This window comes from Nilaparvata lugens, chromosome 1, assembly GCF_014356525.2.
Source record: "Nilaparvata lugens isolate BPH chromosome 1, ASM1435652v1, whole genome shotgun sequence".
Classification (NCBI taxonomy): domain Eukaryota; kingdom Metazoa; phylum Arthropoda; class Insecta; order Hemiptera; family Delphacidae; genus Nilaparvata; species Nilaparvata lugens.
This window is the reverse complement of record NC_052504.1, coordinates 30,177,481-30,190,120: the sequence shown is the minus strand read 5'-3', so window position 1 is coordinate 30,190,120 and position 12,640 is coordinate 30,177,481. Positions and strand designations below refer to the sequence as shown.

Here is a 12,640-nt window from a genome sequence, read left to right as displayed (position 1 = left end):
GAACTGAAGCCTATCAATCTATTAGAAGGTAATTTTCCTTTGGTGACTTATGGTGAAGACATGAGAACTATACTGAACTGGAGCTTATTTATCTAATACATGGTAATCTCCCTTTGGTGAAGACATGAAAACTAAACTGAACTGAAGCTTATCAGTCCAATAGAAGGTGATCTTCCATTAAATCGCTCTGCAGGTACAAGCACCACTACTATGAGATGCAGGCAGGCGTGCTGCGACGCTTTTCGTTCTCACCGATGGAGCAGACGCGCCGCGTCGCTGAGGTGGTGATGCACGAGGGATACGTGCGCTCGGTCATGCAGAACGACGTGGCGCTGGTGAGGCTGGCCAAGCCCCTGCGCTTCAGTCGCTGGGTGCGCCCCATCTGTCTGCCCTTCGACGTGCCTGCCTGGATGCCCCGCCCTGGCACCCTCTGCACCGCCGTCGGCTGGGGCGCCACACAGGAGCATGGACCTGATCGTGAGTGCCAATTTTCTAAACTATTCTATCATACATTTTTTAAAACTTGTACAGTGTCCCACAAAAGTTTTAACAGCCGAAGACGATAATAGATTCAATATTAAATTTTCAACAAAAAATGTCGAGTAGAATTTTCTTCTATCGACCTTAGTTTTTGAGATGTATAGATTCTTCTATATTCTTCACAAATGGTGACAAAAACAGCAAGGAAGTGCAATAGTCTGTAGGTTGCACTCTATCATTCTAACATATATGCTAACTCAATATATATTATTTTGCTCATTACTATTTCACTCTTTATCTTCTTCCATTTTGTCATTAGCTTGCTTCTAGGAACTCTCCCCCATTCACATACGTATAGTCTTCTTGGGGCATTTCAGTTTTCAATGTTAAAACTGTCTCAGTTTTAATTTTAAAATTCATTTTTTCAATTTCAAAACAAAATAGTAATTTATCATTACATTTATTAACTGAATTATATTGTACAAACTTGCTATTTCATGTGGAAATAAAATTGAATTGATAGTCCGGGCGCAAATGTCATTCCGTGGTCATTTTTGAGTAACAGCCGTGGAAGATGTCTCAAATTCTTCGTTGGGTCTAGCATAATGAGGATCGTGATGATGATAAGTTGAAATCACAGGCAAACACCTCGGAAAAAAGATGGCCGCCAAAATGTTCAGGGTTTTGCTATACCGCTTGTATTTCAATAACCGTTCAAGATATTCCTCCATTTTTTAGACGAAAATATTTCTAAAATCATCCTCTTTAATTTTTATATTATAAAATTTTCCTCTATAACACATATTGTTTTAGTTATAACCTTCAAAAGCCCAAAAAACGTTTTTTCTAAATTTGTTCAAATTTCATTCCATTATAACTTTTTTGTACAAGAGATACAGAGAAATTTTAAATCTATGAAATTTAGAGCGTTTTTTAAACTTTGGAACGATATATCTCCATGCGCTGTACGTCAAAAAATGAGTTCTCCAGCGCCCTCCAAAGAAATCCTGCATGATTTCTGGTGCGTTTTTCCATACGCATGAGGTAACAAGCTAGAACTATAAAATCGATTTTTTCATGACCACTTTAAGATAGAGACTTGCAAATGGTCTCAATCTTTTCGTTGCAACAAGACGAATAAGAATATTGATGAAGGAAACAACGAAAATATTCGACATCATTGAAAAATACAAGATGGCGGTCATTATTGACAGACATTTTTATATCGCTTGTTATTCAGTTATTGTGAGCGATATCGGATTGGTTTCACCACCAAAGTGTTTAGAATTAGCCAAACAATGATGTTCGAGAGAATCATCTCATTTCGACCACACTTTCCATTATTTATTCAACTTCAAAAACTTGCAACATACATTTTTCGGGGACAATATTTTACTTTCCACCCTGTATATATATATTCGCAGTAGACAAGCACTAGTATTATTGGCACAGTGTTGTAGGATATTTCCAAAGCTTCAAAATGACTGGTTGGAGAGTGTAAGTCCATATTTTACGACTGGAGCATAATTGGAAAAAGAGTAAAAAGTACTGTTTGCAGCGGAAAACACGCTTTTTCCACCAAATGCCAATCCCAACAATTATTAGAGAACCGTGTAACTCATGACTCCTTGAAGGTACAGACTTGGGAATGGTATCAATCTCTCTATAATGATGTGTAGGAAGAGATTATCCATGAAGGCAATCTCAAAAATGTTTGTCATCATGAAAAAAAACAAGATGGCGGCAAAAATATGTCGATTTTCAAGAAATCAATATGATCAGACCGATCATGAGTAACACTTTAATAGTGAAGCACCTTATCTTATTTGGTTTTATATTATTATAAACTGCACACAGCAGGAATTGATAATTTCGGTTGTTCTTATGCTGATTGTAATGGGTATGATTCAAATTATAAAGGCAATTCAATACATTTATTGTTTTGAATTTGAGAATAAATAGATTATAAGAAACTGACTTTGAAAACTGATCTGCGAAAAACATGCGAAATTGTGATCTGAAGCTTCAACTACCGTACACTGTAATCTGAGTGTTGTACACTATAGTGAGGTCCACGTTATAATGGCAGTGTTTGATTAGAATTAATGGTATTGCTATCCTTGTCTATCATTAAACAAAGCGGATAGCACTATCTCTTTCTCGCTTTGATCTGTTGCCAGATCGTCTTTTAACAATGTAGAAGTAATAATTAATTAACAAAATATTTCATCCTAATTATGAAAATTCATTATGCAATTATTGAAAAATATAATTTTTTGCTTAATAAAATGTAATTGATTATTTCAAACGAGAATGAACAGTTAATATCACATCAATAAACCTGTATCAGCTACCGTCCATAGAAGGCCTTGACAAGACAGAGGATCGGCAACGTTGATCTCCTATCTTCCTCCACTGCCATTATAACGTGGACCTCACTATAGTAATGTACTGTTAGAATGTGGAAACAATATTTCACTGAATTCAAAAATATACAAAATTTCAGTATATTTGTTTAGATTTTAGATCTCAAAACTAATATGCAGTAGAAATATATGTGTTTAATGAATGACATTGCTTTGTTGCAGCCGACCACATGAGAGAAGTAGAAGTACCAATCCTGCCAGAGTGCGTGCACCGAGCGGACAGGGAAGGGAACGAGTTGTGTGCGGGTGTGCACGAGGGAGGCCGTGACACCTGCCAGGGAGATAGTGGCGGGCCGCTTCTCTGCAAGTTAGTACTCTTACGTAATATTCTTTTCCTTTACTAGTTTCTCATTTTTCTAAAAATTAACTTTCTTATTATTATCCTTAATAGAACATAATTATTCATCTACTAATTTCATAATTCTGTTTGTACTATACATTTTTACTAATTTCATTATAAGAACTTCATTCCCACATCAGTGAATGAAGTTTGTAAATAGTAATTATAACACGCAACAAGCAACTAATAACTTATATCCCAACACATATCATTTATAGTGGGGTGTATATTATTCATTGAATTATCTTTTCCTATTAAGAAATTATTCAATGCATAAAACTTCATTGTTTTAATTGATATAGTATTCTAATTTGTAATGTAATTGTTTTTGATGAATAAATTTTATTTTATTTGATTATTTATTCAACATATTCTATCATCTTTACAGTAATTGAGCAAACAAGTTATTTAACAAAGTATCATTTTCCAGTAATAATATTAATTGTTGAATCATCAGTGTTGTTACCCACAATCAGAATTTTTTAGTCTATGTGGCCAATTACTATTATTTCACTATCAGGGTATTGGTATAGGCCTACTGTACATTCTTTATAATAATACATTTCCGTATAATACCGTACTTACATAATTTATAATAAAATAGTATTCGATAATAGTAATAATGGTGTTATGTAAAGTGATGGGGATAATTCCCACTATTATGTATTGCTATATTTAATCAATTTGAATATTTGTAGTGTTACTATACCCGGTGTATGTATTATATTCTATAGTCGTATTATTCTATGGAAATAATTCAATTGAATTTGTTTAATCATGATAATTTATCATGGTTTATTCATCAGTGTTTTTATATGAATCAAATCATTTGAATTTTTTACATGGACTTTGTCAGTCAAGCGAACATAGAAATGAAATTACACTATATTGAGGAATAACTTTAATTACAAAAAATATATTTTCTTACAATCATTATAATGCAATTTTACAGTGTGATACTGGAAGAAATGATACTGGAAGATCTGAAAGTACGAGGATTGAAAGTTCTAGAAGTAAACAAGCTCAGATGGAAGACAAGAGAACCATTAGATATGTTCATGTTATCATTCAGAACGGAAGAATATATTAAAACAGTATTTGAATAAAAATATATACTGGGCTGTAGAGTGGAGGTTGAAGCATTGAAGAAGGCCAATCTGATACCGCAATGCAAACGTGCCAAGCATACGGCCACACACAAAAATATTGTAACAAGAAGCCTAGGTGTGATAAGTGTGCAGGTAAACACCAAACAAAGGAATGTTTAAAACCCAACGATGCTCTACCAAAATGTATTCATTGCGGTGAAGCACATCCAGCCAGCTATCGAGGCTGCACTGTCGCAATCAAATTGCAAAAAATCAGGAATTCTACTAAAACAAAAACTATTGCAGATTCACGAAAGAAAATCATTCAAAATATCCCACCAAAAATCACGGAAAATACAGAAGCTCACAATCTAAACAATGGTAGAGCAGTTAAGAAATCAACTTTCGCCCAGATTGTCTCAAAAGAAAATAGACCGAAATTGGAAGAGCCAAAAAGTGAAGTAGAAGAAGGCACCAATAATATTTTGCAGCTCATCTTGGCAAAACTGGATAGACAAGAGCAAATAATCATCTCACTACAATCTAAATTTCAGAAGTTATAACAGAGTAAACTACTGAAATTCAAATGATTCATTCACTAAAAATAATGGAATGGGACGCGAATGGATTGTTACAACGGCAACAGGAGTTAGAAGCAGTTCTAGAAATAGAAAAAATAGATATATGTCTTATATATGAAACTCATTTTATAAATCAATCGTTTATCAAATTCAAAGGCTTTAAGATCTATCATGCTTTACATCCCAGCAATGCCGCGAGGTGTGGGAGTGCCATCATCATCAGAGACAGTCTACAACATCATGAAGAAGTGAAACATGAAAGTGATAGAATTCAATTGATAGGTGTAGCAGTGCAAGCGGTAAATTATCACTTCGTTGCTACAGCTATCTACTGTCCTCCCAGATATTCTATCATTGCTTGATATGTTAGGAGAAAAATTCATTCTTGGTGGTCATTTCAATGCAAAGCACTTGCATTGGGGATCGCGCTTAACAACACACAAGGGAAGACAGCTCTTCGAAGCAATAAAAGAGATGAGTTGCGAAGCTCAACTGGTAAACCAACCTACTGGCCCACCGATACGAGGAAAATCCCAGATTTCATAGATTTCTTCCTGACAAAGAATATATCAGTTAATTATTTGCATTTGGATGATAGTTTCGACCTTGATTCCGACCACTCACCCATCATTATGACTCTGGGTGATTTAATTGTACGGAAGGAAAATACTTGTCCTGCGTTAGCAAATAGCCGCACTGATTGGGATGGCTTCCAACAGATGCTGGAGGAAAGAATAGAATTGAACTCACCATTAAGGAACGAAGAACATATTGATCGGGAGTTGGAGAAGTTTGTGACTGATATCCAACAGGCAGCATGGTGTAATACCCCACAAATCAGAAGAAGAACCACTGGAAATAATTACCCTGCGGAAATCAGAGAATTGATTGTTGAAAAACGAAGAGCTAGAAGGAGATGGCAGCAATCACGTTCCCCCCAAGACAATAGAGTTTTGAACAATCTAACTCAAGAACTAAGGAGAGAGATTCAATGTATCAAGGATGAATCAATTAATAGTTACTCGAGAAACTTGACAGCAGAATGCAGTACGGACTACTCACTCTGGAAGGCAGCTAAAAAAAATAAAACGAACCATTCAACAATCTCCTCCTCTCAGAAAGCAGGACAGACAATGGGCAAGAAGTAGTGATGAAAAGGCACAGACATTTGCGAATCATCTTGTAAACGTTTTCCAGCCAAACAACACAGGTGAAGAGGAAGCTTTAGACGCGGATGAGAATATATTACAGCCTAATCAAGAAATAATGCGTGTCACAGTGGAAGAGGTGAGAAGAGAAATAAGAAATCTGAATAACAAAAAATCCCTGGATTTGACATGATAACTGGCTCGGTCCTCAAGCGCCTACCAAGGAAAGCAATAGTGAAATTAACAAACATTTTGAATGCTTCTTTCAGACTAAAATTCGTACCAGGAATATGGAAAGTAGCTGAGGTTATAATGCAACTAAATCCAGGTAAAGAGCCACATGAAGTATCATCATATAGGCCAATATCATTGTTACCGGTCCTCTCCAAGTTGTTTGAAAGGATTTTACTGAGTAGGCTAAAACCAATATTTGAGAGACAGCACATAATTCCAAATCACCAATTTGGCTTCAGACTGAAACACTCAACAATAGATCAAGTGCATATAATTATAAATGTGATAGAGAAGTGCTTAGAAGAGAAAAAAGTTTGTTCAGCAGCTTTCCTTGATATAGGGCAAGCTTTTGATAAAGTATGGCATGAAGGTCTTATTTTCAAGCTCAAAAAAGTGCTATCAAAGCAATATACAGATATATTACAATCCTATCTGACTGACAGATACTTTGGGGTCAGGCATGAAAGTTCATATTCTGATTTGAAGGAAATTAAAGCAGGAGTTTCTGAAGGCAGTGTTCTGGGACCAGTTCTTTACCAGCGATATTCCCAGCCTTGATGAGAATACTACAGCAACATTTGCAGACGATACAGCCATATTATCAGTAGACAGTAATATTCATATTGCAACAGAGAAACTACAGAGATCCATCAAAAAAATTAAAGATTGGACTAGAAAATGGATAATGAAATTGAATGAAGCAAAGTCGATTCACATCAATTTCACCAATAAGAAGAACCTGCCCATACCAATAACTATCAACAACCAAGTTGTACCATATGCTAATGATGCCAAGTATCTAGGTATGACCTTGGACGCAAAGCTTCGCTGGAAGGCCCATGTCAAAAAGAAGAGAGAAGAGCTTAGAATCAAATATAAGAGGCTGTATTTGCTGATCGGAAGAAACTCCATCCTTTCAATCCGAAACAAAGTACTTCTGTACAAACAGATATTAAAGCCAGTATGGACGTATGGTATACAACTTTGTACCAAAGACAGCAACATCAATGTCATACAACGTTTTCAAAACAAAGTGCTAAGGAACAATGTGGATGCTCCTTGGTATGTCAGGAACAGCGATCTTCATAGAGACCTGCACGTCAACCTGGTGTCCACCGAGATCCAGAGGCATGCGGAGAGGCACGAGGGGCGATTGCACCAACATGACAACGTCGAGGCGATCCAGCTGCTAGACAATGGAGGGTTGGTGCGGAGACTCAAAAGGAGGAAACCGTTTGTACTAGTGTAGTGCTTGTTCAAGTAGTGTCCAGTGAAAGAGCAGAACAGTGATGGAGTGAATCAAACTTCTATAGTGCAGTCAATAACTTTACATATTAATTAAACAATAGCAGTAAGCGTTCCTAATGAGAAATTCACTGTTTAATTTTTCAAGTAGTATTTTAGGATAGAAAAAATTAGCTCATTAGTCTTCAGACTAGATGGCTATAGTATTGTCCAATAGAAAAAAATACTGTGTGATACAGTGTAAAAAACTTTACAACTTTGAAACCACATAAATATTTATTGAAATTACTTACATAATTAATAAATGTGTCATTTTGTTACAAAACACATAAAGTGTAAGGTGTGAGTGTTATTTTGGTTCAATGTGACAGCCGTTGGTAATGCAACATACATCTCTCCGATAATCGATGGTTTCTTGCCACACTCGTACCAGTATATCAGGCGTAACTTGTGCAACCGCAGCGATATGATAATGATCCAATTTCGGAGGTCATTAAGATTGTCGGAACATAGATCTTCCCTTAATGAAACCCCACATGAAGAAATCCGTCGTTGTTAAATCCGATGAGTGAAGTGGCCATGCAATTGGCGCTGCAGCGAAGTTGAAGCAATTGTCTAGAAAATCCCGAACTTCTCCGTGGAAATGAGATGTTGCACCGTCATGCTGAACAAGGTGAACAAGTGCCCTTTTACTTTCAGCATGACGGTGCACTAGCTCATTTCCACTGAGAAGTTCGGGATTTTCTAGACAATTGCTTTTAACTTTGCTGGATTGGCCGTGCATCGCCGATTGCATGGCCACCTCGCTCACCGGATTTAACACCGATGGATATCTTCCTGTGGGGTTTCATTGAAGATAAGATTTATGTTCCGTCTCTACCAGACAATTTTTATGTCCTCCTAAATCGGATCACAATCATATTGCTGCGGTTGCATAAGTTACGCCTGATATGCTGGTACGAGTGTGACAAGAAATTGATTATAGGTGGGATGTATTATTAGCATGTCCTATTCCACCCTCTAGGTTTCCTAATAATTGCGAAGTATTGCTACAACGCGGACTAGCTACAGTTGGATATGGGTCGGGGTCAGTGGCCGCACTGACAGGTGGAGTTACCGGACCTATACTTCTCCCTCTATCCTGATTCTTTACCCTCTGCTTCTTTCGCGAGATTTTTACTATCAGGGGAAGAGTGTTCGCCCGTGCCGTTGCTGGCCGATTCGGCCCTCGGCCTTTGGAATACAGGGTGGGTGTTAAGGGAGATTAAGATAACCCTATACAAGGAGACGGATCTGACTATCAGATCCCTACCAATAATTCTATTTATAAAGGTAGTACGCAATCTGAACCAACTGCGAATTGACGGCGAGCAAGCTGTACCTGCAAGCCCGGGATGTGGTTTTTCTATGGGGTTTAAGGTGAGAGCTATGGGGTAAAGGTATGACGGAACTATGGAGTTATTAGTAGTATTTAAGATGTAGTTAAATAGGGCACGGCATAGGGTGTAAGCTATAGAGAATAGGGTGCAGGGTATGAGGTATACGGTATAGGGTATAGGGAACAGAGAATCAATTAATAATAAGATTATTAATCTCTACAGCAAATAAATATCTGCTCAATAATCCGCAATCTGAGAATTGCGCTCTAGCTCTCAGCAAGCTGGACCTGCTAGCTAAATACAGTATATCAATTTCAATTATATGATTATTAAAGTTTGGAGGATGAGGTTTCGGGTGTCGGATTTCTGAATCGCGAGCCTGCAGCTGCGAAAGGATTTTCAGCAATTCTGAAACTGCTAAACAGGATTTCCGCGCTAATCTGATGACTGCGCGCCGGTTATTAAGGGCCAGTCTGTGACTGCCCTTAAGGGTATGGGAATCACTCTCAATCGTCCGAAACGCTTTTAAATTAATAGTCAGTATGTCGACTATTATGAGAGGATAGAAAAGATTTTTCACAGACACAGTCTGTAGAATAATATCGGGAAAACAACAGTCTGTCGTTGTCAGGGTAGGAAAGGATTTTTCCAGGATTTTCCACAAGGAAAATATCGAGTCTGAGACTCCTAATTCAGGAAAAGATTTCAATAGACTTTTCCAAGTAATTGCCAGTCTAAGGACTACCACAAGATCGATCTCTAATTTGCAACTGAGATCACGGGAAAATTCGTGAAATTTCCACAGGGAAAACCAGCAAATAATATTTGCTATTAAAGAAGACAGGTTTCTAAGAATTTTAGAAAGGATTCGCGGGTCTGAAAACCCGCGACTAGGACGATCTCGAATCTGAAACTGAGATCAGGAAGGATTTTAACACAGGAAGAATTAAGAGAAAGAAAGAGAAAGGATGCCGCAGTCTAGAAACTTCGGCGAGGAAGTCCTCAAGCTGTACCTGAGAGCTAGAAGGATTTTAGAATAGGGAAAGTGAAGAGAAAGAAAGAGAATGGACGTCGCAGTCTAGAAACTTCGACAAGGACGAACTCAAGCTGCACCTGAGTTCTCTAGGAAAACGATTGGACTTTTCCTACTTGGAATTACAGCAAGTCAGAAACTGCTAAGTGAATTTAAAATACAGGGCCACTCTATAGTATGAAAACTAAGCAAGGAAAATTTACCATAAATGATAATAATCTCTCTACAAGGATAAAAATTAATCGAGAAAACTTTTCTCAAAAGGAACAGGGATTTTCCCACAAGAATAAAAATTAATTGAGTAAAACTATTCTCAAAAAGGACAGGGATTTCCCTACAAGAATAAAAATTCAATGGAGAAAAATTACTCTTTAAACTGAAGGCCACCTTACTACAGAGAAGGAAAAATATACGGACTACCAGTCCTGACATACAATTACTTGAATCGACGTGGATACTGATACGGAGAATAGCGAACCGATTCCCACTTCCCGTATTATAATTAAAAACGTCGTGAAGCGACAGAGTCGAGGCTTATAAATTAAGTACTCAAAAATAATCCGCTATAAGAGCCTAGCTAAATTTCCCACTCAACTATTTGTAGCACAAACTTGAGATCCCTTACAGGTTTCAAACCAAGGATAACACGTTCACCCCCAGTGATACGAATTTAGGATAAATAGCTGACAAGAAAGAAAATCCCCCAGGAAGTTCTATCTTCGAGTTGCCCGGAACTCGTCCTACAATATTCTATATTAACACAAAATAGAATAATAATTAGTATCGGGAACGTCGTAGGGAGAGGAGATTCGCGACCCGATCTCACGCTCAACCACCGAACAACTGCCCTAAATGAAACCTACAAGGACAGAGAATCCCCCAGGAAAATCCACCTTCAAATACAGTCGGCAATTCGACTTACAATATTCCATTCGCTAAAATACAGAATAGAATCTTAACCCTCTAGTACACCACTATTGGGAGCGCCGCACGGAACGCAGCCGTACACGAACCCGTTCACCGAACAACTCTAAATAAAACCTACAAGGACATAGAATCCCCCAGGAAAATCCACCTTCAAATACAGTCGGCAATTCGACATACAATATTCCATTCACTAAAATACAGAATAGAATATTACCCTCTAGTACACCACTATTAGGAGCGCCGCTCGGAACGCAGCCGTACACAAACCCGTTCACCGAACAACTGCTCTAAATGAAACCTACAAGGACAGAGAATCCCCCAGGAAAATCCACCTTCAAATACAGTCGGCAATTCGACATACAATATTCCATTCACTAAAATACAGAATAGAATATTAACCCTCTAGTACACCACTATTAGGAGCGCCGCTCGGAACGCAGCCGTACACAAACCCGTTCACCGAACAACTGCTCTAAATGAAACCTACAAGGACAGAGAATCCCCCAGGAAAATCCACCTTCAAATACAGTCGGCAATTCGACATACAATATTCCATTCACTAAAATACAGAATAGAATATTAACCCTCTAGTACACCACTATTAGGAGCGCCGCTTTTCAAGTAGTATTTTAGGATAGAAAAAATTAGCTCATTAGTCTTCAGACTAGATGGTTATAGTATTGTCCAATAGAAAAAAAATACTGTGTGATACAGTGTAAAAAACTTTACAACTTTGAAACCACATAAATATTTATTGAAATTACTTACATAATTAATAAATGTGTCATTTTGTTACAAAACACATAAAGTGTAAGGTGTGGGTGTTATTTTGGTTCAATGTGACAGCCGTTGGTAATGCAACATACATCTCTCCGATAATCGATGGTTTCTTGCCACACTCGTACCAGTATATCAGGCGTAACTTGTGCAACCGCAGCGATATGATAGTGATCCGATTTCGGAGGTCATTAAGATTGTCGGAACATAGATTTTCCCTTAATGAAACCCCACATGAAGAAATCCATCGTTGTTAAATCCGATGAGTGAAGTGGCCATGCAATTGGCGCTGCAGCGAAGTTGAAAGCAATTGTCTAGAAAGTCCCGAACTTCTCCGTGGAAATGAAATGTTGCACCGTCATGCTGAACAAGGTGAACAAGTGCCCTTTTCCTTTCAGCATGACGGTGCACCAGCTCATTTCCACTAAAAAGTTCGGGATTTTCTAGACAATTGCTTTCAACTTCGCTGGATTGGCCGTGCAGCACCAATTACATGGCCACCTCGCTCACCGGATTTAACACCGATGGATTTCTTCCTGTGGTGTTTCATTGAAGATAAGATTTATGTTCCGTCTCTACCAGACAATTTTTATTACCTCCGAAATCGGATCACAATCATATCGCTGCGGTTGCATAAGTTACGCCTGATATGCTGGTACGAGTGTGACAAGAAATTGATTATCGGTGGGATGTATGTTGCATTACCAACGGCTGTCACATCGAACCAAAATAACCACGCCTTAAACTTGTCACCCGTCACTCACACCTTAAACTTGAAGTGTTTTGTAACAAAATGACACATTTCTCAATTCTGTAAGTAATTTCAATAAAATATTTTGCTTTCAAAGTTGTAAAGTCCTTCTATAATCACCCTAAGCCTGAGGTACAATATTCATAGTCTCAGTTCCAATTTAGATATCATGTTAGCCTATTGATTTCAAGAGAAGAAGAATAATTTTGGCTCAGGTCTTCAAATAGAATG

General features: G+C 37.8%; 1 protein-coding gene across 1 annotated transcript in view; it reads left to right on the top strand.

Annotated features, from left to right (window-relative positions):
- The window catches only part of LOC111048626 (serine protease nudel), a 35,395-nt gene that overhangs the window by 14,334 nt on the left and 8,421 nt on the right, over positions 1-12,640 (top strand). Inside the window, exons 9-10 of the mRNA XM_039421301.1 lie at positions 178-477; positions 3,069-3,213. Of these exons, the coding sequence (XP_039277235.1) occupies positions 178-477; positions 3,069-3,213 (445 nt within the window). The remainder of the gene's footprint in view (positions 1-177; positions 478-3,068; positions 3,214-12,640) is intronic.